This window comes from Oryzias latipes, chromosome 20, assembly GCF_053564925.1.
Source record: "Oryzias latipes strain Hd-rR chromosome 20, Olatipes_Hd-rR_3.1".
Lineage (NCBI taxonomy): Eukaryota > Metazoa > Chordata > Actinopteri > Beloniformes > Adrianichthyidae > Oryzias > Oryzias latipes.
This window is the reverse complement of record NC_136256.1, coordinates 20,364,385-20,391,387: the sequence shown is the minus strand read 5'-3', so window position 1 is coordinate 20,391,387 and position 27,003 is coordinate 20,364,385. Positions and strand designations below refer to the sequence as shown.

Sequence of the window (27,003 nt, the reverse complement as noted above, 5' to 3'; positions counted from 1 at the left end):
TCTATGTTACATCACTCTGTCTGCACCTGCAAAGATCCACCTCTTAATGCCAAAGGGAAAAGCTTCTATAATCCTGAACAATAGGGCCTAAATTGGCCAGGGGAAGGAACAAAAAGCGCTGGGAAGAAAAGCCAGCCTTCAGGCACAAGCTCTCTTATCAGCACAGAGCTATTGATCGGCCCCAAGGGGCGTCCCATTTCTCTCTTCTCTGCCTGCTAATCTGCTGTTCTTTTCTGTTTCATCTCATTTTATTTTCTGTATAAAAAGATCAACTACATGATCCTTTGATCGTTTTTTTTTTTCTGATACAAAATCCAAACCGACAAGGACGCACTGTTAGTCTGGTGAAAACTGCACCAACAACTCTAGGGGGTGTGGAATGCAAATGCGAGGCTTGCGGTTTCTGACTCCGAAACCAAAGTAAAAGACCTTTTGCATGTGCAACGTGGAGGCAAACGTCTTAATTGCTTCCCCTAATTTGCACAGATAACAACCTTAGGTGAGATAATGCACTGAACTAAATGAGGATGTGAGCCTGGCTGTCAAATCTTATTATTTGCCATTATAGGCCCTCCCAGTATAATGATTCTATCATTCCTTTATTGTTAGAACAAAAGTCGAGTGTTGTCTTAAAGCTGCCTCGAGATGTTGAGAGTTCAGAAAAAAATCATAACTTTGGACTAAGGCTACGTTCACACCGCAGGCTGAAACGACCCAATTCCAATTTTTTTGCCCTTAAGCGACCTGTATCTGATCTTTCATGACAGTCTGAACGACACAGATCTGATCTTTTCAAATGCGACCCAGGCCACTTGGGTATGTGGTCCTGAATCCGATACGTATCCGATCTTTTAAAATGCAACCGCCGTCTGACCGGCGAGGCCACATGAATCCGACCTGTATGTCATCAATACGCTACAAAAGTCATTATTCTTCATTGAAGTAGGCGGAAACAAGAACATAAACATCAACCATTACGGACGATGCTGCTGAGACCAGTCAGTGGAAGGGAAGCGATGTCACCAATTTGATTAATATTTGGGGTGGCCGCTCTATTCAGGCCAAACTCAAGGGCTCTTATCGCAACCGGGCGGTTTTTGAAAACATTTCCAGTGAAATGGCCGAGCGTGATGTTGAACCTTTCCCGCGATGACTTTTTTTCATTTCCGACCGTTGGTCAGAAGTGCCGGGGACCGAAGGCGGATCCTCCTTCGGGGTTTACTTCTCTGTTCGAACCCTCAGATTCTCCAGAGCAGGTTAATAAGGAGTCAATAGCATTTATTCTGGGGGAAGCTTTCTTTTATTATTGTTCTCCTTCCTCCCTAACACACAACGTGAATACGCGCCCCCACTGCCCCCCTCATTCCCTACCTCGCTGCACGCGCTCTCTCCTCTCTCTTACACACACGCGCGCGCGGCCCCAGCACATTCACATCCCCATTCCACAATAGTGGATACAGAAGATCCCAGCTCCAATGCCTTCTTAAAATGAGAAGATTGTAATTGTGCTGGCTCCTTTGTGAAAACGAATTTAATTATGCAAAAGAGCTCCGCTTTTAACAACACTGTGGTGGACATCCATTGTTAACGTTAGATACTTCCGCCAACAACAGTGACGTTGTTCACCGTTGAGTACACTTCTGCGCATGCGGGTCACTTCTGGGTCATTGGAAATGTGAACGGCCTTGCAAAAAAATCAAATTTTTACAAAAAAATTGGAACCGAGCATTAAGCCCTGCAGTGTGAACGTAGCCTAAAACCTTTTATTCATACAGAACATTTTAATGAACATTAGAAGGTATATCATTAATCTCTTTAATCATTAATCTATTTTTAAAGTGTTCCCAGTGGTCTTTTGATCATGATTATGCAGTTTTTAGCCGAAATAAATAAAACTTGTGTGACATCGTTTCTGCAGAGCGGCAGAAGTTCATTAGAAATTCCTAACCCTCTCAAACTCAAACTTTACTTGTATAGCGCCTTTCATTTCAGTTAAAAACACAAAGCGCCTAACATTAAAGCAAAAACAATAGTTATAAAATATGAAAATTAATTAAAACAGAAAACATAGGGCAATCACACACAGATGGGACCCCTGCCTCACCAGATGACTCACTCCACCCACCCAGTTCCCCCAGTAAATAAGCTTCTGGGCTCGTGCCAAGCCCCTATTCCCCTTCTTCCCTTCACCCATAACTAGGAGCAATCTGTTTACACGCTCTCCCGCTAGCCTAGAGCCCATTGACCAGAGGATGAATGAGATAGAATATAGGGAAACAGCAACGTTTACAGTGACAGCTACAGACTGCTGTAATTATCCGCAACTGTCCATTAAGAGCAATATAATTGTTCATGTCCAAGACAGAAGTATGAATGTGACAAGACGTCTGGAAACATAGTCCACACACTTTTTTCCTCGTTCCTCTTTCTCCTTACAGTTCCCACCAGCTCTTTTAAGTGTTTTAATCACCTACTACACTCAGGGGACTCATCTGTAAAAACCCTCTGCGGTTTTATAATTTGAAATGAATCCGTGTGCGGTCTGAGAGTGGTTTTTTATTTAACACCATGCTCTCTGACCTTATGGGATGTGGACAGACATATCTTAAATAACAAGAATCCTTGAGGGGGGCGCAATGCGCTGTGTGGTGTGAAAGACCCATCATGCCTCAGCCCCTGAAGGGTTATGAAAACCTTAGCATGTTTCTATAGCAACGGACAGTGTGTACTACAGAGGCAGGTTATAGAGCAGGCGTGTTTTTCTGAAAATCAATTCCAGTATATCGAGAAGACAGTCTTGTTGACTCCAACTAGTTTTCGGATTGATCAGGTTAAGCATAGCCTCAGATGGGATTTGACTACATAGGAAATATTATAATCCAAGTAAATATCAGAGCGGAATAGACAAAAATAGCTGACCAATAGGAGTCAAAGCCAGACAGATAGGGTGATGTCTGGGTGATTTTATGATCTTCATCATAAAAAGGGCAAAAAAATCAAAAGGGATCAAAGACTGCTATTAAAAGTATTCAAATATAATTTAATAATAAGGCAAAGAGGCTTATTTATTTCACTTTTTCACTAAAGAGTCCGACTGTTCTAGTATTCCTGCAACAGCTCAGAAGCTGTAATCCATTAACGTCCAGTGATTTAGTGATTTTATCCACCAAAGGAGAGGGAGCGTACAATTATCCACGGACAAGCCTTTACGAGCAACCTCACACATTTTAACAGCGTGGCAAACAGACAGTAAACACCGGGATGGCGCTGCGCTTTAACATGTGATTAAGACCCAGCTAATTAGATAGCGGACAATAAAACAGTGAGGAGAATCGTAAAAGAGAACCAACACAGAGAGGCCCGAGTGAGGGCTCAGCCACAACCGAAAGACAACGGGGTTCACAGCAGGCCACTGACAAATGATCCAAGTAGGGTCTCTCATTTCTGTTGCCGTCTCTAAGGTGAAAATGCAAATAACAGACTTTCTAAGGTAAAAAAAAAAGAAGAGACCCCCTTGCATCTACCAGCCTTCTCTTTGTTATACTCCCACTGCACCAATGGTGTGGTTGGTTCTCTGCAACAGGGGTCAAGGTACTAATAGAGGACCTTGTGGCCTTGTGCGGCTATAGAAAACACACCCCCACCACCAGCATCCCTGCCAGTCCCTGGTCTCTTATAAATCAAGAAAGCTTCATTGAGAGCGTCACAGTCCTCTGATGTCCGAGCCATGTCTCATTTCAAAGTCTTCGTGAAGGCTCACACGGTTCCACGTTTACTCACTAGACACAAGGGAGAAGTGTGTGCAGGAGTGAGAGCAGGACTCCAAAGAAAAGACAGGCAGAGGAAAAGAGCAAAAAGAGGGGGAATTCGTTTGGGTTCGGAGAAGAAGTGAAGGCAAATTAGGAATAAAGAAGACATCCTTTAGGAAAAAGGGGCCTCTAAAACAAATATTTATTCTGCAGCTATGCTGCTTTTAACCTCTTATTTAAAAACAACTTCAATAAATCAAACAATTTTGGGAACGTAATTGCAGCATCACTAACCCTAACCCAATGCGCATTTGTGAGTGCATGTTTGTAAATGTAGCATAGATGAAATCTTTCTGTAAACTGCTGTTTCCAAGCATTGATGGCAGTGCAATCAGAGCTTCCATCTCCCTTTATGGTAAACTGACGCTTGAAGTTTTTGAAAGTGGATGTGATAATGACATCCTGAGGTTTCCTCCAGCAGATGTGTTCATAACAGAGCCAAATGGCTAACCATAAGTTTGAATGCTTTCTTAGCTACATGCTTTACTGTACGCAAACAGCTTTCATACACAATTAAGCTGAGGGCATTCTTTTTTAAACAAATAAGAGGACCTCGACAACCGAAGGTTTATTTGAGACGGCTATTAGAGCAATTGCACAACTGCTTTAACCTTTTACAGAGCTTTATTTTTCTTCCAAAAAAGCATTTTTCCCCGCAAAACACTAGAACAAATTAATTTAAGTCAGATTACAATAAACATTTTCAAACTAACTTGTATCAAAAAACAAAAAGAAAAGCCCCCCAAAAAAAGGGTTACTTGTTTGCTGGAGCAAAAAAGGTTTTAAAGATGGTGTGCACATGACGTCACAGGCTGTTGACATCATAATGCCTGGGAACACTACGGAGAGTTTAATGAAACTCCCATATTAATCATGGCTAATTTCTTTTTAACTGCCGGATGATATAGTTCATATGATGGAATGAGGAATGGAAAAACGCTGGGAGAGTCAATGGATTGGAAAATTGGTGAAATTGGACCACAGAATAGGAGTCATAATGTTGGAAACAAAGAACACGCAGAAAGAAAATCTGTGCCAAACGTCAAGGTCAGAGATACGCTGCTGCTTGGAGATGGCGCTATCAGTGGAGTCAGCCACAGAAGAATGCAAACTTTAAGTTGCCCAAGTTCTACTGTTCCAGTGATTACAGGACTCTTATCTAAAGTCTTGTACCAAGGAGTTAAACGAATAATCATCCATGTAGGTGCTGTCGATATCAAAAAAGAACAATCTGAACGTCTGAAAAAAGACTTCATCAAGTTATTTGAAGAGATCGACAAAATAGAGGTTGAAGCATTCATCAGTGGACCTCTTCCTAACATCGATGGGGTGTCACTCAAGTTCAGCCGTCTGTTTCAGCTGAACAATTGGCTCTCCAGAGAGTGTGCTTCCAGAGGATTCCATTACATTGAGAACTTCAATACATTCTGGAAACGAAAGGACCTATTCATGGGAAGAGGCCCACACCTGAACAGAGGTGGAGCAAGAGAGTTAGTAAAGAACCTCCTCCACGCTCTGGGGCATAGAGGCCAAGGCCCTGAAAAGGCAGTAAGGAAGGACCGAGCCAGTGTCCCAGGAACCACAGCACAACGGCAACAACAACTACCTCCACTACCACCACCGGTCAAAGACTTGGATCCGGCAGCACCAGCACCACAACCACCTCCATCTAAGGACTCAGCTGCACCAGCATCACAACAACCACCGCCAGCTAAGGACCCAATCGCAGAACCACAACAACAACCACCAGATTTGGCCCCAGAAATACCACCATCTGACCAGCTCTGGGCGCCCCCTGCTACATCTACTCCCAGTGAAGACTCACTTTCCTTTTCATCCCCCCCACTTTCACCCATGGCCCTACCTAGCCATTTTGATAGCCTGATTAAGTCAGGAATTAAGATGGCTCCCCTAACACCTGTGAGCCTCACACCACACAGGAGCTCTCCTACCCCTCCAGCGCCCCCTCCACATCCTTCACCCAAAGTCCCTCCAACACGTCCTTCATCCAAAGCCCCTCCAACACGCCCCCTCCGTCGTTCACCCAAATCCCGTCCAGCTCCCGCTCCTCCTGGTCCATCACCCAAACTACCCTCAACTCGACCTCCCCTGCGCGCCTCTAGACGTGCTATCCCCCAGAGCTAGGATGAAACGGGCCCCCAGTGTCCTAGGAAAGGTTATGTCAAACTGGGGCCCTGTGATGAACAGCTTCCTTCTGGTGCTATACCTGTAGTTGCACCACGTAGAATGCAAAAAAGGGCAGTTAGACTGTCCAATCACAGAAATCTAGTTGATATCCCTTGCAAGGTTTTGACCAGTCCCAAGGAAACTAATCTTAAACTTGCTGCACTCAATGTCAGATCTTTATGCAACAAATCATTTTTAATCAATAATCTTATCTCTTCTTTTAATCTTGATTTTATGTTTTTAACTGAAACATGGCTTGACAAAAACACAGGAAACATAGTTCTAGTTGAATCAACTCCCCCAAACTACAAACATGAATCGGAAATACGAGAAAATAAAAAGGGTGGAGGCGTTTCTGCACTGTTTAGAGATAATATTGCAACCCGCAGACTATCATTTGGTGTGTTTTCATCATTTGAGTATGTGTCCTTTAGGATTGAGTTAAAACAAACTCCTCCCTTACTCTGCATAGTTATGTACAAACCTCCTCAGCACAGCCAAAGTTTCATTGATGATTTCACTGAAATGCTCTCAGTTGTGTGCACAGACTTTGATGGTCTAGTCATTACAGGTGATTTTAATGTTCATGTTGACAATGTCAATGACAAAAATGCAAAAGAGCTCAATGGTGTCCTTGAAACCTTTGATCTAATTCAGCATGTGAGTTGCCCCACCCACAGCAGAGGGCACACTCTGGACCTGCTCATCACAAAGGGGGTTAATATTCACAATGTCAGTGTGGTTGATGTCGCCCTCTCTGATCATTTCTGTGTATTCTTTGACCTGTCTGTTTCTCCCAAACCACCGCCTGGCCCTGCAGTTGTCCAAAGGAGACAAATAAATGAGAGCACTAGGGCACAGTTTGTAGAAATGGTAGACCTTGAAAACGCCTCTGGTGCCAATGTTGATGAAATGCTGAATTCTGTTACTTCTAGCATCTTGAATGTTCTGGATGCCATTGCCCCTATGAAGGTTAAATTGAGAAAACATAGACAGAAAGCTCCCTGGAGGAACGATGATCTAGTCAGGGCACAGAAACAACAGTGCCGCAGAGCTGAACGACAGTGGCGCAAGTCAAAACTCCAGGTTCATTATGAAATGTATAAGGGGGAGTTGTACGCTTACAACCAGATCTTATGCAGAACAAGGGAAAGGTACTTCTCTGAAATCATTGGAAGTTGCAGCAGCAACTCTCGTGTCCTGTTCACAACAGTTAACAGATTAACTAACCCTCCAACCCAGCTACCAATAGAACTAGTTTGCACACCTAAATGTAATGAGTTTGCTGTATTTTTTAATGACAAGGTTCAGGGCATTAAAAAAGCCATCAACTCCACAACACATATAACTATCGAACGGCCACCTACTCACTCTAAGCTGACTCACTTTGTACCTGTCACTGACCAAACTGTCCAAGAGACCATCACCCGTCTGAGCTCGTCTACATGCTGCCTTGATGTGTTACCCACTAGATTTCTAAAGTCTGTCCTGAACAGTGTGTTGCCATCAATTACTCAAATAGTTAACATGTCTCTTCAATCTGGAATATTTCCAGAGGCCTTAAAAACTGCAGTCATTAAACCTCTCTTGAAGAAGAGCGGTCTTGATCCCACTGTACTGAATAATTACAGACCTATCTCTAATCTGCCATTTTTAGGAAAAGTCCTTGAAAAAGTTGTCTACCAACAGCTCACTGATTTTCTCTTATTAAACAATTCATTTGATGTTTTCCAGTCAGGTTTTAGACCCCATCATAGCACAGAAACTGCTCTTATCAAGGTAACCAACGACATCCGCCTGAACACTGATGATGGCAAAGTCTCTGTCTTAATCCTGCTAGACCTGAGTGCTGCCTTTGATACTGTTGATCATGGGATCCTTTTGCACAGACTCCAAGACTGGGTTGGCATCTCTGGATCTGCCCTAAGTTGGCTCAAGTCTTATCTAGAAGACAGGAAATATTTTGTTGAAATTGGGAGTTGTGTCTCAGACTACATGGCCTTGACTAGTGGTGTGCCCCAGGGATCGATCCTGGGACCCCTTCTGTTCAACCTCTACATGCTACCACTAGGGCAGTTAATACGCAGTAATAACATATCTTATCACAACTATGCAGATGATACTCAGATCTATGTGTCACTGACAACAGGTGAATATGGGCCGGTGGATTCACTCAGCCACTGCCTCCAACAGATCAGTGCGTGGATGCAGAGCAACTTTCTACAGCTAAACTCAAACAAGACCGAAGTTATTATTTTTGGCCCACAGAAACAAAGAGAAAGAGTCAGTAGCTACCTTCATTCTCTGTCTCTTAAACCCTCAAATCAAGTCAGAAACCTAGGGGTAATCATGGACTCTGACCTGAACTTTAACAGCCATATCAAGTCAGTAACATCAGCGGCATTTTACCATCTGAAAAACATTGTCAAAATCAAAAACATAGTGTCAAAACCAGACCTGGAGATACTTATTCATGCATTTGTCTCCAGCAGGTTAGACTACTGTAACGGCCTGCTCACCGGCCTCTCCAAACGAGCTGTAAAACAGCTTCAGTACATCCAGAATGCTGCTGCTCGAGTCCTGACCAGAACCAGGAAGTATGATCACATTAGTCCGGTGCTCAGGTCTCTGCACTGGCTCCCTGTACCTCAAAGAATAGACTTCAAAGCAGCTCTGCTTGTGTACAAGTCTCTCCATGGCCGAGCACCAAAGTACATCTCTGACATGTTAGTGCCATATGAACCATCTCGTACTCTGAGGACCTCAGGGGCCGGCCTCCTGTTGATTCCCAGAGTCAGAACTAAACAAGGGGAATCAGCGTTTCAATATTCTGCAGCTAAAATCTGGAACAGCCTCCCTGAAGGCGTAAGACAGGCCTCTTCTGTGTTCATGTTCAAATCTAGACTTAAAACATTTCTGTTTAGCCGTGTATATGACTGAAAGGTCCTATCTGCACTTTTCTTTCCTTTCCTTCCTTTATTTTTAAATCATTTTTCAAATTTTTTCTTTTCTTTTAAAGTAAATTTTACGTTGATTTCAATGATGTATTGTGATTTTAATGCATTTTTCTGTTTTGTGAAGCACCTTGAATTACTTTGTGTACGAATTGTGCTATACAAATAAACTTGCCTTGCCTTGCCTTGCCTTGGATTGAAGCAATAAATTGCAAAAACTGGGGACAATATTTTTTTTCAGAGTATAAATAACAGTTTTTTTCATAGTTTAGCCAGGTGTTTGATTATTTTCAATCATAAAAAGGGTCATGTATTTTTTATTTTTTCCGCTAACAGTTACCCTTCAGTGGATGTTTCTCAATAACAACCACAAGAGGCGCTGCAGGTATGTGTATCAGTGTTTGCTACTTACAGCAACACAGAACAAGTGCCGTCCGAAATGAACAGGGAATCTGATCGTTCTCTTAAATGTTATACTTTTTTCTTGTTTGGAATTATACATAATTATGCTTGTTTGTATTTTGTTTCCTTCCTTTACTAATGGGGAACAACAAGTCATCAAACTGGGTCACAGACAAACAGAAGTACAGCCAAAAGCACAGTCATTCAGGCGCAGCTTCTAGAAGGTAACAATCACTGTAAGAGAAAGACTGAATGATCTCATCAACCCAGACGTGGAGACGTACTTTTGTAGAGCTTTTCGAAATAAATGAGCTTGATTTGTGTGTCTTCTGTGCATTATAAATGAGATATAGTCAGTGCTTCCATGTGGCGATGAGGTTAAAAACGTAACAGCAGCTTCTCCTACACGTAACAGGGGCGTCTAGTTTATCAACACATTTTTGGACAAACTTTGAGCATTGCTTTTGACGCACGTCAAAAGAGGCAGTGGATGCAAATTTGACATGCGTGTGTGAATTATGCCGAGCTTGGTGGATTTGTTCACAAGCGTGGCATTTCTCCCAAAGTGTACTGTACATTTTATACTTTTTTTTTCTTCTTTATGATGCTTTTTTGGACTTGTACTCCGGTACGTGTATGTACAAGCATGTCCATGGCTCTGCAGAAAACCCTTCATCAACGGTAACTGGATTATGTTTACATATCTGATCACCCAAAGTTTCAGCATTTATCGCATGAAAATGAAATGAAAAGACATCGACCAGTTGAATCCATCGCCAACATTTTGAAATTAAACACTAAATGTACAACTGTTGCGTGCTCATGGCTGTGGTTCATGGAATCTGAAATAATATTTTGCGTTTAAACAAAATAAGTTGATATTTTACTTTTTTGGGGGGTTGCAAAGCTATCTTCTGTTGCCAGGTTTCGTATCAGTCATCACCCACAAATCTTCCTTCAGACATAAAAGCCGGTGCAGGAACATGTTAGCTTTCTTCGGCAAATTGAAAAACAAAAGGAAACATAAACGGCAATCAAAAGGTTTCGATACAGAGGTGGTCCAGGTTTTTGTGCACCTTCAGATCCTTGGCTGTGGTGCATGACTGCATAAATATTAGACACTGATCCATTTCACCTCACTGTCCACTTTAGTGTCTAGCACAGATTTCAGCAGCTCAGTAAACATTGATTTTGGCAGCAATTATAATTCAATAAGTCCAAATGAATTAACCTTTTTGATGTAATGACTCCTGACTTTATCTTTCAAGGGGGCTACTTCCTGAAACAGGTTCAGATCACCTTAAAGTTCATCTTGGAGCGCAAAAAAAGAAAGTGAATACTCTAGCTATATAATTATGATTTTTTTTTTATAATAGGTGGTTTAAGTTTATGTGTAAATGCACATTACTTACTGAAAAAAACTTCTTTACTTCAAAATTTGTTTCCAAAAGACAAAAAAATCCCTGTAAGTTATTAAGGTCAAAATATTATTTCCTAATTGCCAATTTCTTTCCCATCTTTTTTCTAATTGAAGACAATCAAAATACATTTCCTTTTATTTTTTATGTACCAAATATTTGCTGTACATGAATGCATATTTATGTCTTTGCTTCAATTGGTTTATACTATGAATGCAACAATTCACTTTCCCAACTATTCGGTTCAAACCTCAATATTTGGGTCACTGTTATGTTTTGGTCTGATATAAGATTCTGTATTACAAAACAACAACAAAATACAAAAAATTACGAAATATCCTTTTTTTAATCTGAAGAAACAATGTAGAAAACCCTTCAGTTGGCTCATACTAAGCCCGGTGTAATGTAACAAAAGAATAAATACTAAATACTTCTTAACTTTAACACAGAAATTGTTGGAACTTTCAATGTAAACATACTGGGATGAAGTAGGAATGTAATGATTCACTACAGGATTAGGCATAGCGGTGAAACATACAGTTCAGTTTTTGATCTGGAATTGTGACATCCCTAGTTTTTACTGTTTAGCACATAAATTCATGTGAGAAAAACTTGCTCTAGCCTCCAGCAGGATTGGGTTTCCTTAAAAACAAAGTTGGTAGCTTTCTAGAAAGGGCTCCAAAATCCTATTTATTCTTTAATTCATTTTCAAGTTGTGACATGTAGTCTGCTGCATCACTAAATTAAAACATTCTTGCAAACAAACTGTGTGCTCAGCATTCAAAGGCATCATGTGGAACACACGAGTAGAGCAGCCTTTCTCTACTATGCGTGAGGAGAATAAATCTTCCAGAAAAAGACAAAGTGTCTCTGCTGGTCTACTTATCACTTCACTTTCTTCATCTCACTTTTACGAGGTGGCACTGTGGTTTGCCTAATCTTTACTTATCTTCTTTAAATGCAAAGTGCTGTCTTTAATTTGCATGTAAATCAGAACACTTGTGACTTTATTTACAGAGGAGCCCAAGAAGATCATGAAGTTACTCCCGTGCGGCAGGCAGTCACACAGAATGTTAACTTAAACCACAGGGGTATGCGACACCTCCGTCGTAACTCATGTTAACCCCTGATGCGACGGCTGTTTCGGGTGTTTCTGAAAGTCTGCAGTTTAAGGCCCGAGAATGCGTTAACATCCAGATGAGAGGTGGGTGCTGGTGGGGCTCAGACAGACAGAAAAACATTCCCCAGTCGCTACGCTCATCTGCATAACTCAGTCCTCAGCCCGCTACCATGAGAGAACTGATTGTAACGTGGGAAGTAAACAACCAGACTCCCATAAGGTCCATGAAACTGGATGGTGAAGATCACTTAAGATCTAATTTATGAATGAGTTGACAGGTTATCATCTGTTGCTCTGATTTTTTGTTAATAATATTTTCAGGAACACCTTGAACAACAATGGACTTTTCAGCTAAATCTGAATGATAGCGTGCAGTTCTGCACAGCATGTTGAGCCCATGCTGTGTATGATGTAAACCACATAACTTTTACAGCTACAACCCAAGCACCCTTAAGATCTGATTTCATAAAGCAACAGCATTATTAAACCAAACAATGCAGACCATTGAGTAGAGTGCAGATGTGTTTGTATATATACAATGGGTGGTTTTTATGTCTTCAAGCTAATCATGTTTGACTGTGATTACAGTCATTTTGTTCTTTGCTTTGGAAGCCCTCCGGTGATGACAGATTCCTATAATTTCTAACTACAAGATATGATCACAAAGAAAAAGGAAGTTTTTTCCTACAAAGATAAACAAAAATCGGTCAAGTTTGACATCAGCATTGGTTTGTAATGATTTGTTTTATCTAGAAGAGCAGAGGAACAGAAGCTGCGCACAAAAACTGATCATTTCCACCCAAAAACTCATGAAAGTAACAGTTATGGCTGGTTCTTTGACAAATATATGAAGCAAAAGAAAAAACGTATTATATCTCAAACATTCTACAGCAATATGTAGGGAAAACAAAGCAAAACAAAACCATATATGTCAATTATTAACCTTTGCAAAAATAAAAAAAGATGTTTTTGCACTGCAAAGGACATTTTTTCTTGTCACAATCCATCTCACACCTTGTCACCAGTAGACGGTGTGGAAGAGAAAAAAATTAAATATGTGGTCCTTATCTTTGAGACCTTTTCAGCAAGGCAGACTATCACACAGTATCAAATGACATTAAGGTAATGAGGCTAAGACGCAACATAGAGCGGTAGGTAGCATCCTGGCTTGGCATGCCACCCACAGAGGTGATGAGTGAAGAAAGGTGTGACTGCTTTACAGGCTTTAATCCACACCAAATTCATGTGAGTGGAAAATTACAAACAAAGCCTACAACAGTGAGGGCTGCAACACCACCACCAAGCTTTTCATTCCACAAAGGAGGATCACTTTTAAGCTATCCCACAGGTTTGGCAGGTGTCTAAACAATAGTACTAGAGACACCATAGATGCATACATTAAGGCTATGAATTACATGAATAAATATCATTGCTTATGGGTGAAAAGCTAGAAATCTTACACTTCTTATAGTACGAATACCTATGACACTGCACTTCTGAACACTGCGCACTGAACATTCCCACACGGATAGACCAGCTGCTTGCTTAGAGACCACTCACTAGGAAGAAATAAAAATGCCAAAGAGGCCTGAAAAGGTTGACAACATAAATGAATACCCATCCACTGCACTGTTTGTGAACTTTGATTAATTATCTTCTGATTTTATTTGGTAAGGGCCTCATCTCCTCTGCTTTTTCTGCTCATGGGAGACCTCTAAATTTAAATGCTGATCTAATAAACAATTCAGTCTTCCACATTCATAAATATGTCATGTTTATTTTTATTTTTTGGTTAACAGATACTAAAGCCTTTTCCATTATTTGTTTTACCAGTGGGAAAATTGAGAGAAAAGCAACCAAATGCAGGTGCAGTCCATCAAGTAATTGCTACATGCAAAACTGGGCATTTGACGCACGTTCTTAAACGCACGGGTCTTAATATGTTTCCCCTACTGTTTGCTAGTGCATGTTCACCACCTACGGTGGGGAGAGGCTTGGTGCAAAATTTAGACGTGGTGCAAATCTCGCATATTGGGCACGAAATAGAAACATTTTGGTCGTCTGCTGGCGTCCCTGCAAAGGCTTAGAGTGGCCTTGGTATCTCTTTATTTGAAAAACAAATGCAGACGTCGCCATGCTTATCCTCGTGGCTTGGTTCATCACATAAAACGGCTTATCTCTGAGTTTGGTGTTTTATCACTACCAAATCCAGGTGCGTACTTGCTCAAAGTTTGACCTAGTTTAGCTAGCAACACACGTTCAATGGTCACACATTTCATCCGTAGAGTCTGAAAACGGTTTTAAAGATTAGGTGTGTGTGTATTTATCTTAGCATCATGGCAACCCTTTATTGACATGCTTATGCTCAAAGGGGTCACTTTAGGCTTTCTCCAAATGGGCAAGTTCATGTTTATTCTTTCCCCAAGGGTCACTTAGTTTTCTGTTGTGCAAACAAAAAGAAATAATAATTATAATAAAAGCAAACAACATCCCATCAACCTGCTTCTCTTTCTTTAGCCTCATCAATCTTTTGTGGTCCTGTTTAATCAGTTTCTCTCCCGTGTCTTCCTTTCTCGTCATCATTCTCCTGTAGTTTACCCCTTTTCCATCATTCTTTCACTGCTCCTCTCCTCTCTAGTCACACTTTAATCTCCTGGTCTGAAAGGTGTTTCCTGAGGAGGGCATGTGGGAAGACAGGCAGGATTGATGGATCGGTCTGTGGATGCTTCACTTTGTCCTCATTCCAAGGCAGGAACAGGGCGGTGATGGGAAGACAAAGTCCAGGCCTTGTTAAGCAGTTATGAAAAAATAGACCTCCAGCTGAAACTTAAAATAGTCTGCAATCTCTCAGAAATCTTCAGTAAACATTGCATATGTTTCTGCTGGAAGACCAGACAGCTAAGCTAATAGAAGCAACAGATGAATGCTCCTGCGAGCCAAATCCCTGGATCATTGCACTCAGCTGTGGTTTTATATTAGGTAAATATTTATTTAGTTGTTTAAACCCTCCGGCATGTTCTGTCTATAAAATGTCAGCATCAATATGTTAAAAAAAAAGAGGAAGATACAAATTCATATCCAAATATCTAAGCTACATAAATTATATTAACTAGATTAATAATATGCAGATCATATAAACACTGATATATTGGTCTCATTGCTATAAAATGGTGATCCTAATTCAAATGTTTTTACTGATACAAAAAATATAGGACTACTTTTGTTTCTTATGTAAGGTAAATTGAATATTTATCTAAATTGTAGTATCAGTATATAGAAAAAAAAATTGAAATGCAAAGTAGTTTTGTGTGGATCTGTTTTTTTTCCTTGCTACTTATTGAGGACTCTTTTAGCTGCTGAGTTTGGTTCCTTGACATGGGCACATAAAGACAAGACATCTAAGACAAGCAGGGAGGAGTGGCTGTCTGACAGCTGCCGGCCTGGTTGGGTAACACTCTAGCAAGACCCCCTAAGAGGAGACCAGCCTGGGTTAACGTCTGAGCTCCTGTTGAGGAAGAAGACTTCAAAAACAAGGATTGTTCAACTTCTGCTTCCCGGCATTCAGTTCTCCTGCTGTTTCCCTGAGCTCCACGGGGGATCTCTGAAGACCAGCACACCTCTATCTGCCTCTGGATCCCTTTACAGACCAGGCATAAGACACACCACTGATTTATTCAATCTTTTTTAAAGTAAGGTTTTTTTATTTTTTCAATTGCACTGTCAAAGGAGAAAAGAATACTTCACAAAAACCCTGTTTAAACTAGAATTTTCTTTTCTAACTGAAAGAATCTTAAAATTATGAAATTGTTTAATGTCTTAAGCAGGAGAAATGACAATTCCTCTATTAAGCCAATTTACCCTAAAAATAATACTAGAAATACATTAAAGAGATTGTCAAACTTCATCTAGAAACGTAATTTAAGGTTCCAAATGACTTCAGCGAAGAATTCCACATAAACCATAAGATGACTGCATAAAGCATCTGTTTTACAGCAGCTTAACTTTAACCAGCCATTAATAATGTTAACAATTAAATAGGAGCAGCAGCTGGCTTAAGCAAAAAACACAGACTGGTCTAAACTTTTCAGGCCAATAACCTAAAAATGAATTAAAATGTACATTGAGGTTCAGTTTTATACCAGTTACAATTATTTACTGGTATGTTTTTTTTTTACCTGAACACACTCTCTATTCTTGATTATTATTCATCATTTAGTTCTCCATGCCTCTGCTTGGTGCAGTGCGATTCATGTACTGTCACTCTTTTCCGACTCCACCTCGGATGATTGGGAGTGCTTCCAGATTCCAGTTGGCTTATCCGTGCTCCTGTAACTGACTGTGTACCTCGTCTCCGTCTCGCCTCTACTACTGCTTCTACACTTGGCTGTGGATCCTGTCTCTGGCTCGACTCGCGCCCCCGACTGTCCCCCCCAACTCCATCTGGATGAAGCTCGTCTGCTGGACTTTAAATATGTAGTTGTAGATTTAGATAAGTTCATTCTTCTCTAAGAGTTCTGGTAAATCGCCTGTCCGTCCTGGGGGAGGATTCCTCCTTCATGTGGGCACCCCTGAGGTTTCTTCGTTTTTTCCGGAATCCGTTTTTTTATGAGTTTTTCCGTACCGTAGGGTCTAAGGGCAGTGATGCCAATTTAGTTTAGTCAGTTTGTTAGTTCAATTTAGTATTTTCCTATTGAATTCTATCTATTCATGATCCTTTTGATTTTATGTTTTACTTTTTCAATTACCGATATGAAGCCCATAGAGACGACTGTTGTTGTGAATTTGGGCAATACAAATAAATTGGATTTAAATGGTAAATTCCACATACATAAATAGTGCTTCATTACAGTCCTTGAGGTGCTATATAAGTATACACCATTTACCATTTAAAGTGTGTATACTTGTAGTGCTTGACTACTTCCTTTGAAAGCCCAAAGGGCCCTACAGTCACAGTACCATTCCCCCATGCACACACATAATGGCGGCTCCACTGTCGAACTGGTCTCCATGAATGACATGAAATCCCCTTCAACTTTATTGACCTTTGTCATGGTAGGGATAACACGTCAATGTAAGGGTGGGGTCATCTGGACCCCATAAGATAGCACAAGGGTTAGAGGTTGACCGGTCCACCTCTCTACCACAGCCGCACAGATCAGAAGCATGGTACCAACCGTCGTATTTCAGCCCTCAATAAATCAAGTGTGGCTTGATTTGTTGAGATTGCAGACTGTTTTTAGGTTCATATTAAGATGTTGCTTTCACAATATAATTGACTTAGTTGTATTTTAGAATATTACTGAGCTCCAACAGCATTGGACTTAGAACTTTTCCAAAATTACCTTTTTATTCATCAAGATTTCTAGAAAAATGTGTTTCTGAATTTGTTGCATCTTCATTTAGGACATAGTTTTTGCATTAAATATATTTGGAGGGTAGGATTTTAGAAGAAATCAGTTTTAATTAAAACGTTCTACAACATTATGAGTTTCAGTTGGTTGCTAAACAAGAGGAAATATAAATATATGCCTATTAATCATGCCATATGTTGGCAGTGTTGGTCACCAAGGATATGCCTCAAGCAGTTCTGACACCACCAGCAAGACATAATGTTATCACACAAACAACAATTACACCAGCTGGCAACACATTTCTACATAACAATAATAAATGGAAGAGTGTGTGAAAAAAATAAAAGTAAATCCTTCCCAACAGACTTTATTACAACTCTTTTACTGATCTGTCCAGTCACTCTATTTTCCATCTTCACGACTTTGCTGGCCAAAACAAAACTAAAACGACAAGGTTGGACAGCCAATTAATTTTTGCACTGAAGACATACTCTTTTCTTTTTTTGTTGTTGTTCTTTTTAAGAAGTGTTTTTGACACACATATTTTGTAGACTGAAAATAAAGTGGTCAAAGGAGAAAGCATAATCAAGAAATATGACTGTTTTCAGACAATTTTACAACTGGTTAAAGTTTAAAAACACTGGTATTTCCAGGTTTTTACTGCAAAGTAATCAGTGAAATGTTTTGTCGCATTCTGAAATTAAAAAAAAGGGACAATTAAGTAACTAAAGTAATAAGAAGAAATCAAGACATCTTGGAATTAATTTATGGACTAAAATTACTCTAAACTTTCCATTTATCAAGGTAACCACAGTCCATAAACCCAATCATGGTCTTTTTGTCTACAACAGAAATAAAATATTCATAGGAAAGTTCTTTCCAAGTTTGTAGAAGTTTCCATAAATGTTTGGCACTTGTTGGTTGATTTGCTTTCAATTCCACTGGGTTCAGTTCTGGAGACTGAACTGATCACTCCATACTTTTGAAGTTACTATTTTATTCTTTTGTTCTCAAGTGGTTCTTGAATAGTTTGGATTTAAGTTTTTTTAATAGAAAGTATTTTTAAAAAATAAAAACACCTAAAAAGGTGAACTATGTTACACGAAAGCAGGTCTACCTCACACTTTAATTTTGATGCTCTAGTCAGCTTGTCACATGAAATCAATCAAAAAGTGCCCTTACCAAATAAAATCCAATCAGCCAAAGCTGACAATCTGCGAGACGGGGCCTCAGGGGCCTAATTTGGCCCAGCTGAGGACATTACAGCACGCAAAGCAAACTCATACACACTCAAACACACACAGATACACAAGATCGGCTTGTAGACAACAGTCACCCTGTCATCTTCGATTGTGGACCACTCATGTTGGACCAGCAACACCTCACTCAAAGCTCAGTGGGTCTCGGGCCCCCTGGTGTCCCACTGCCGCCACAGAGGGACTGCCAGAGTTACTTCAGCTCTACAGAACAAACACAGCAGTCAGTCTGTCTCAATGCTTGTAGCTATTCCAAAATAATGCAGAGGTATTTCTGAATGTCAGGGTACTTTGTAAATTGGCACTGAAATAAACTGATTAAAAGGACGCTTGGGATGGGAAGTTTGAGCGTAATTGATTAAAAGGATTCCAAAAAAATAACCCTGGAACTGAGTCCATAAGCAAGATTTCACATGAATAAAGCATCAGATGCTATCAGGAAAAGTCAGCTGGATCCGAAATGAAGAGTGTGTTGACAAACATTCTGGCTCCAGGCCACTTTAAGCCTGTGGTACCTCACAGGCTCACTCGAGTTTGGCAGATGGCATTAAGTAGATGGCAAAGGGGTTACTCATCTGTTTATCTCCTAAACATACAAAATGTGCCAGAATGCCTTTGCAAGGCCAAGCATTACATAGGCTGCTCGCGATCCTGCTTGCGTATGTGTATGTGCTTCACGTATGCACGCTCACTCTTGTTGATGAAGTGCAGATGATCTAGGAAGAACACAGGAATCACCCCTGCTCTTCATCACATGAAGTTCAGGACTTAACAGAAGGCCACAGGAAGCTCAGCAGACGTCCAATATAAGAGCTGACATTTGACAGAAATAAGGAGACATGCCAAAAAAGTTTGTTGAAAAATCCTTTTTTGTGTGTAATCTGATGCAAACATGAAAATGTGCATCTACTTCAAGGTAAATCTTTTAGATAAAAAAAAACTAAATAAAAACTAATTACGGCCAAATCGTCAATGGGGTTAAAGACAATATTGTAATGGAAGGGTTTGTTTTAACGTGTCTAAAGCCCAACAAAAGTTGGCAAAAGGCCATTTTGTTTTTGTAAAAAATTACTTAAAAGTGTGGCGACCTTTCTAAGAATTTCAAGACATATTTTTCTCTCGCACAAGAATGAGAATTCACCTCTAATCTTGTTGCAATTTACTATTGTAATGACAATAACTGATTCTGATTCTTAAACTTCCACACACAACTGGTTTAAGGATAGTAGATGATTTCAAAGTGAAAGACACCGGCCCAAAAATGAGGAGATCATAGCAGCACCAAACATGGGCCTCTCGCAATGGGAGGCTTCTTGTTTTTTCCAGATTTGATGTGACATACTGTAGAACCAGGTCAAGCATATTTGAAACATTTGACACAAACTCAAACATAAATAAACATTGTCACAGCGCTACCATACTAAAAATAGTAACAGATAACCATCCATTAGTCATAGGATGCATTAGTTTCAGATCATTTGACACTTTGCAACTGATCTAAGTTATCCAGACTGATAATCCATTTTTACCATCATAAACGAATCAGCACCTAAACAACTGGCCCTACCTGAACATGTTAAACCTGTTGCTGTCACTTTTTTAGCAGAGTTGCTGGAGTCGGCGTTGCTATGCTAATTCTAACATCTGCATAATAGTTCCTCTATTAGGCTTTTTTTTTCTATTAATTTAAGATGATTTGACACCTCACGTAAATATTAGTATTATTCTAATGCAAAAAGGGCAAACGCTTCGTATTTTAATCTGAAATCTGAAAAATAATTAGTTTCAAAGTGAATGACAACGAACCTTGACTAATGACTTCACCAATGACTCTGCACCGCAAACAATCTTCTTCCTCTTTCGGCTTCTCCCATCAGGGGTCGCCACAGCGAACAAGTCGCATGGTAAATTTGGCAATGTTTTACGCCGGATGCCCTTCCTGACGCAACCTTCTCAAACCGGGCTTGGAACCGGCACAGGGGTAGAGAAGGGAACAGGGAGCAGCCCGGAGTCGAACCCTGGTTTCACGGACGGAAGGCGCCGCAAACCAGCACGAGCTAAACCGGCTTACTCTGCACCGCAAACAATAATCCTTGTAATGTTAATTACTTCTCCACATTTTTTTTTCTTCCAGAATTGAGACGTAAAACTCAAAATCAATTTCAAGCAAATCCAAACCTTTAATTTCTTTGTGGAGTTGACCTTTAATCTACAGCCCTGGCAGCAGTGTGTGGCTTTACATGTTTGTTTTTTTGTTTTTAATATATGCCAGGCCATTCAACATGGCATAAGCTATTTTTTTTAATTGATAAAAAATATGGAGACTACATCAGTTCACCCCAACAGTTTTTGAAGAATTACACACAAAGATTTTGGAGCAAAATCCCTCCCTTTTATAATTTATTTACTGCAGGTGTGAAAGTCTAAACTGATGAATGGTTTGACAACAGCAATGAGCTCCAAGAAATTCACAATAAAAGTCTATGATTAATGATGATACAACCCATGTGTGGACGAACAATCAAACAGGGAGAACATTGGGTGTTAGGACTGTTTAAATCTTTGAAAAAATAAATAACCCTCAATTGTCTGATGCATAATTCTTGAGTTTGCACTGAAACACGCAGACTAAAGCGCAGATAAAAGAGCTGTAGCCGGATAGACGTATGATGAACCCAACTGCAGTGAACACACATTAAAACGTGAAGTGTGCACCATGGCAAAGGATGGGTTTTTCTCTGGTCCCCTTTGCCGGATTCCAATGCCATATACAAATTTGCCAACTAAGGGTTTTTATATGAGTGAGAGAAAGTACACATGTTGCTGCTTTAAGTTCCATAAAAATGAACAACTGCTTTCTTTAAAACATAGAATATTTAGCATTTTGGGGGATATCTCAGATTCACTAGCAGATCAGGGAGTGCTACAGTCCTTAAAAACCATCGCTGAAAACGCTATGAGTATCCTAAAATGGCCACAAACTCCCTCACAACACCTTTTTTCGCCTTTACTACTGCCAATGCAACGGCTTGGAAAAGACGCCAAATGTGACGCCTTCGAGACTGTTCAAGTTTTGGGCTGCAAAGGGTGACCCTTTATTGTTTGTTGCCCCCGTTGTGGCAGCACTCCTCACTGTACTGAGAAGAGGGAAATAAAGGAGTTCTTTAACAGTCGGTCATGCCCCAGTGCTCCTGGCAACAACAGGTCCCAAGGACACAGACCTGCCTGCCCCATATTGGCTTGGTCCTCGGTTAGTGGTGCCGACCCTAGCCCCCCCCCCATCAGCTGTCCTATTCGGGGCCGAGCAGGCCCTTTATTAAAAGCTTTGAAGACTGCTGAACAAAGGGCTGTCCTATGTTTAGATGATAGAATGTAAGCAACTGGTTTTCTGCATGGGCAACACGAGACAATAAGCCTCCTTCTGAACACAGAGAGGAGAGAGTGAGTAAGAAGAGTAAAGAGGGTGGTGGGACGCTAAGATGAAGAGTCCTTCACAAAGTGGCGAGATAAGCCAAAATATTTCTGGATGGGACTTTTTTAATATTGGTGTCTTTGAAAACTTGATCGCTTCTAATTAAATCCTAAGTCAAAACGGATCTCTTATTAAAAAAGAAGTCTCATAAAATATGAAGAAAATGACATTTTCCAAAGTATTTGCCACATGGCAAGTGTTGCCAACATATTAAAAAAATACACTTAGTTGCAGACAGGAGTTGGAGCAAACCATTGGTGGCAAAACAATATCATCTTAAGTTTAGATTAAACCTTTATAATTCACATCAATAAATAGTTAGAAAGCGAGTTTCCGGTGAAAGAACAAATGCAAGCAAGTTCTGAACATACTGTAAATCCAGATATATGTGGAAAATCAAAAATGAGACTGAAAGAACAAACAGTACAGAGGATTCAGCTCAAACACCAAACTTTAAAAAATTACTGCTAAGCTGGCACAAGAATCATATATAGCTTAGCCTTAGAACAATGTCAAGAGGATTTGAACCCTTCTCGAAAGTTAACACATACCTGATCGTGGCTGGCTTGGAGGGTGCTCCCGGTGCCGTGGAAGGTCATTTGCACTGGGGAGAGGGTCAGATAGGTCACAAAATCTTTGCCACTCTGTGCATCACTGTACTGCACCTGAAAGAGAGACGTAGAGAGGGAAAGAAAACACAACATTTAAAAGCATTTGTAAAGAAAACTGAAAACATCTTGTTGGCTTGAGAACTAATCAAGTGTGCCTAACTGTTACAATTGTGGAGAATTATCTTACAGCATGTGCATATGTGTAGCATCAGCAACAGTGATCACGTCACAATGACCTGTCTTCATTTAGAAGTTAACTCTAAATGCTATGCAATTGCATTGCAAGAATGTTATGATACGATGCTCCTCTAGGAATGTCTGCTCCTGAGATTTTAAGCTTTTCGTAACACTGCCTGCTCGTCTGCCCTACTTCGCACAGGCTGTTTTGCTGTGTGTAGGTTTATGCGTAGACGAGCAAAGCATGGCCCAATTGAGCTCAGAACAGCTGCAGGCATCATAATAATTGGATGTGGAAAAAATAGTAAATATCTGAGTCAAGGAGATAAAGAAATGAAAAAGCGTAAAACAGCAGCGATTAAAGATGGCTTTGCACTTTCACTGAATGGAAAGTAGTGAGCTAGCAGTTAGAAAATCCAGTCTGTGAGAGTCTGACACACAAAAATATTGCAAATCAAAACCCTCTGATAGTCAGCCCTGTTGATTAAAAAAAAAAAAAGTCATGAATTTCTCAAGTGAAAAGACTTAAAGGTCCGTTTGACGGACTTTCTAATCCAAAGAGATAAATGGAAAACACCAATGCCTGTATTTGCAAATTCTTATTCATCCAATGTCTGAGTTTGTATTTGTGGGCTGAGGAGCTTATTACCTTCTTTTAATCAACAGGGAATGTTTTCTAAAACAAGCCTGTCTTTGTCGATTATCTTTCCACATGGGATCAATGTTTCATCTTGTCTCATTATTTATTTAGTGACTCCACATCCTCGGCTGTGGTGTGTGCGCACAGCATTGGCACACAAACCTGAGTTTCTGGATACGATCTGTGACTGAAAGCTTCCAGAGTGGCATGTGTGTGTCACTGAATGAATTATGATCAGCCTTTCAGACATATGGAAGTCTGCCTGGTATAAAAACACAGAGCCAGCCTAACACGCCTAAATACTGAGGTATACGGCCCTGTGAAGATATGAACAGCCATGTGGTGTTACATAGACTATGTATCCACAGCGTGCACACATGGGGATGAGATGGGCTCCCAGTGATAAACTATGGAATGCTATCTGTTATGTGTATGAATGATGAATGTAGTAAAGTGAGCCGTGGAAAAAAGCCTTCTCAGCCAAGTTAATCTCTAATAAATTCTCCAGACGTTAACATAAAGGAGAGAAGGAAAAGAAAGAAAGGGAGAAACAAAAATAGAGGGGGGCACAGTCAAGGAGTAACAATGTTGGTAAGAAGAAACCCTCCACAAACGTATGGGAAAGTGCATTAAAGAAGTGGGGTTACACCTTCTTCTTAAGACTCAATAAGAGTCAAGGAAGTATTCATTAGTCCAAGTAGAAACAAAAATATGAATATTTGGGAGTAACTTTCCAGTGTGTTATTTCAGGCATGCTGTTGGGAGGCTGTGATGTATGGTGTAATCATGCTGGTCAGCGGGCACTCAGCTCGGTTCATCTTTTGCAAACCGTCAAGTCTCCAGCTGAGGGTGAGGCCCTTTGGATCTGCAGATCCTTTAATAGGAGCCTCAACTCCTAAAACCTCATACGATAGAAACCTTAAAATTGACAAAGTAAAATAAAGTATTACTTCTAGAAAGTAGAGAGGTGGAACATTTCTCATCCTTTATTATATATTTTGAAGAATATTATTGCAGTCACATTTTGCAGTCAAATGGACTTGGTTTATCTGTTAATATTAAAGATGTTTCATCTCTTCTACAAGAGGCTCTATCAGTTCTGAAAAGCATTGGTAAGAGGTGTTTTTTTCTTGTTCATGTTCAAGACATGACCCTCTTCTGTTAGGAGATTAATAGGTTAACAAAAAGTTTAATTGGTTTTGGGTCACTACAGGTTCTTTTGCCCTAAGCTGGGGTGAAGGGGGACAGTCGTTATCACTTTACAGCCATTGACGGATAGACGATAGTACCTGAGTTCACCATTTCTGCTGAGACAAGGTTTGTGTTGTTTAACTAAAGTTGCTTCTCTTACATCTCACTCAAACGATCTGTACTATCTGGTTAAGATATGCACTCCACTGTCCTCAAACAAGGGGTTTATGTCCTTCAGGTGGAGGGGCACTGCAGAATTGGTTTCAGTAGAGTTTCTTGTGCAATGCTGATAAAATCTACGGTTCAACAGCTGACTGGTTTCCCCAATTAACTGTTGGTTGCTGTACACATATTACCTTGTTTGTACCTTGGAATGTTGTCCATGGTGTTAGTCAGTTTCTGCTAAACAGCTTGAAATGGACTGGGATATTATGCTGGTCAAAAATCTTTGAGATTCTTAGACATCCCAGAAATGTTCAAGGTTACAATGGTATTATTTTTTGGCTCTCGGTATTCTTCTTTTGTGATCTCTGATATGGTAAAAGCCAAGTTAGGACATCCTAAAGTCCTGAGGGCTGGGCAAACATGTTCTTCCCCTCTATCCCTACCTTCAAGGTTATGGACAACTTTGGGACTCTGTGCTGCAAGGTTCTGATCACAGGTTTGTGCTGTAATAGTTGGCTGGAATCAAAAAGAAACTACTGAATTCCGTGCGGGGGTTATATATAAAGTTCCACATGGAGACACTTGTCCTCTCTAATATTGCTAAACAGTCCAGGAAGGCTAGGGTATTGTTCTCAGCATGCTCACACATGAACTTGATGTTTGTGTCAACGTTTGACAGCATAGATGTATCTTGTAAAGGTTTTCAGTTTTGATCTCGACTCAGGTGTCATCCATAATTTGGAACCAGTGGCTGGGAGTAGTCCGTGCAAATGAGTCTAGAGCTCTTCTCTTCACTTCCTCCATGTATAGTTTGAAAGTCCATCACACAGAAATCAACAAATGCCTACTTCCGATAGGAGCATAGAACCAGCTTGCTTACCATTGCATTTCAGAATTGAGAAAGCCTCTTGAAGAAGAGGTGAAACATTTTCAAAAATAAAAGACAAACCATTTGACTATATTTCCTTACTATTTTGATCGCACAATAAAACAAAATAAAATATACAAGAAAAAATGTGTAAAAGCAAAAGTAAGTGAAGCCAAGTGTTGTTAATCTCCCCGGCAGCAAAAGGCAGTTGGATAGGTCTCATTCTGTGATGATTTGGCACAAACCTAAAATAACGAGCCTATTTCCTGCACATCCTGTTTGTTTTGACCGTATATTTGCATGCATCTGTGAGTGCATGCATTCAAAACAGCCCCAACTAATCATCCTAGGTCAGGATCACAAAAAACACACAATACAGCCTCTAATCCACTTCCTATTTAGACAAAGAAGCAGCAGAGTTACGCAAGGCCTGTGATAGATCAGCGGCACTAATGGGAGACGACCTCTGACATCTGGCTTCTAAAGCTGGACAGCTCCTCATCCAAAGGGCCCTTCATTCAAAGAAACGTGAACATGCACAAACTAAAGAGCAATCACAACCAACGCTCATGCCCCCAAGATAACGTTTTAAAAAATGGACAAATTTATATTCACAAACTCACGACACCACTTAATCATGCACATTTAAATGTGAAATGCAACATGGCGCCGTAAAAACAAAAGGAAGTCTAAACCAAGTACAGTAGCTTAATAAAAAAAAAGACAACTTTGACTGTCCAGCAACAAATTAGCTCTTTCAGAGTGCAACTGTTATTGTGAAAAGCAATTAGGTTTCCATATAAAGCCACTCCATTGAGAACTTCAGGGGTCAAGAGTGTTAAAAGTACACTGCTAATATTCTTTAACTTCCAGGAATAGCAGGATGTTGACGCTAAACAAAGGTGGTACTTTTATGAATGCACTCTCTGCAAGTAGAAGTCTTAACGAGAGGAAGCAAAGGAAAGTACAGGCTCCAATGGGATCAGTTTATTAATGAGAACTTGGTTTTACAAGAGCATGGTAAAAATAACTACACTGTGGTACCACTATACAAAAACCAGAGTACATTCTCTGGCAATTAAGTCATTATTGTAAGTCACTCAGCATTTGTAAAGAGAACATTTTGGCTTCAATTACGAACACAGTAAGAAGCGTTGTTTTGGTTGTACTGACTGAATTCGATTTGTTTGGCAAGCACTTGATAATGCACAGAAACAAGGACGAGTGTCCTGAATGAGAGGCTGCCCGTCTTAACTGCAGAAAAACATGGGAACCAAAAATGTGGACGGATGGCAGAACTTTGAATGCTACCTCTTTTTCTTCCATCTGTTGGAAGAAAACAAGGGAATGTCTTCATCCATAAAACTGTAGTGCTTCAGCAA

At 40.3% G+C, this 27,003-nt stretch overlaps 1 protein-coding gene across 1 annotated transcript in view; it reads right to left on the bottom strand.

Moving 5' to 3' along the window:
- stau2 (staufen double-stranded RNA binding protein 2) overlaps positions 1-27,003 on the bottom strand; it is a 101,985-nt gene that overhangs the window by 13,876 nt on the left and 61,106 nt on the right. Inside the window, exon 13 of the mRNA XM_004081251.5 lies at positions 22,521-22,634. Within this exon, the coding sequence (XP_004081299.3) occupies positions 22,521-22,634 (114 nt within the window). The remainder of the gene's footprint in view (positions 1-22,520; positions 22,635-27,003) is intronic.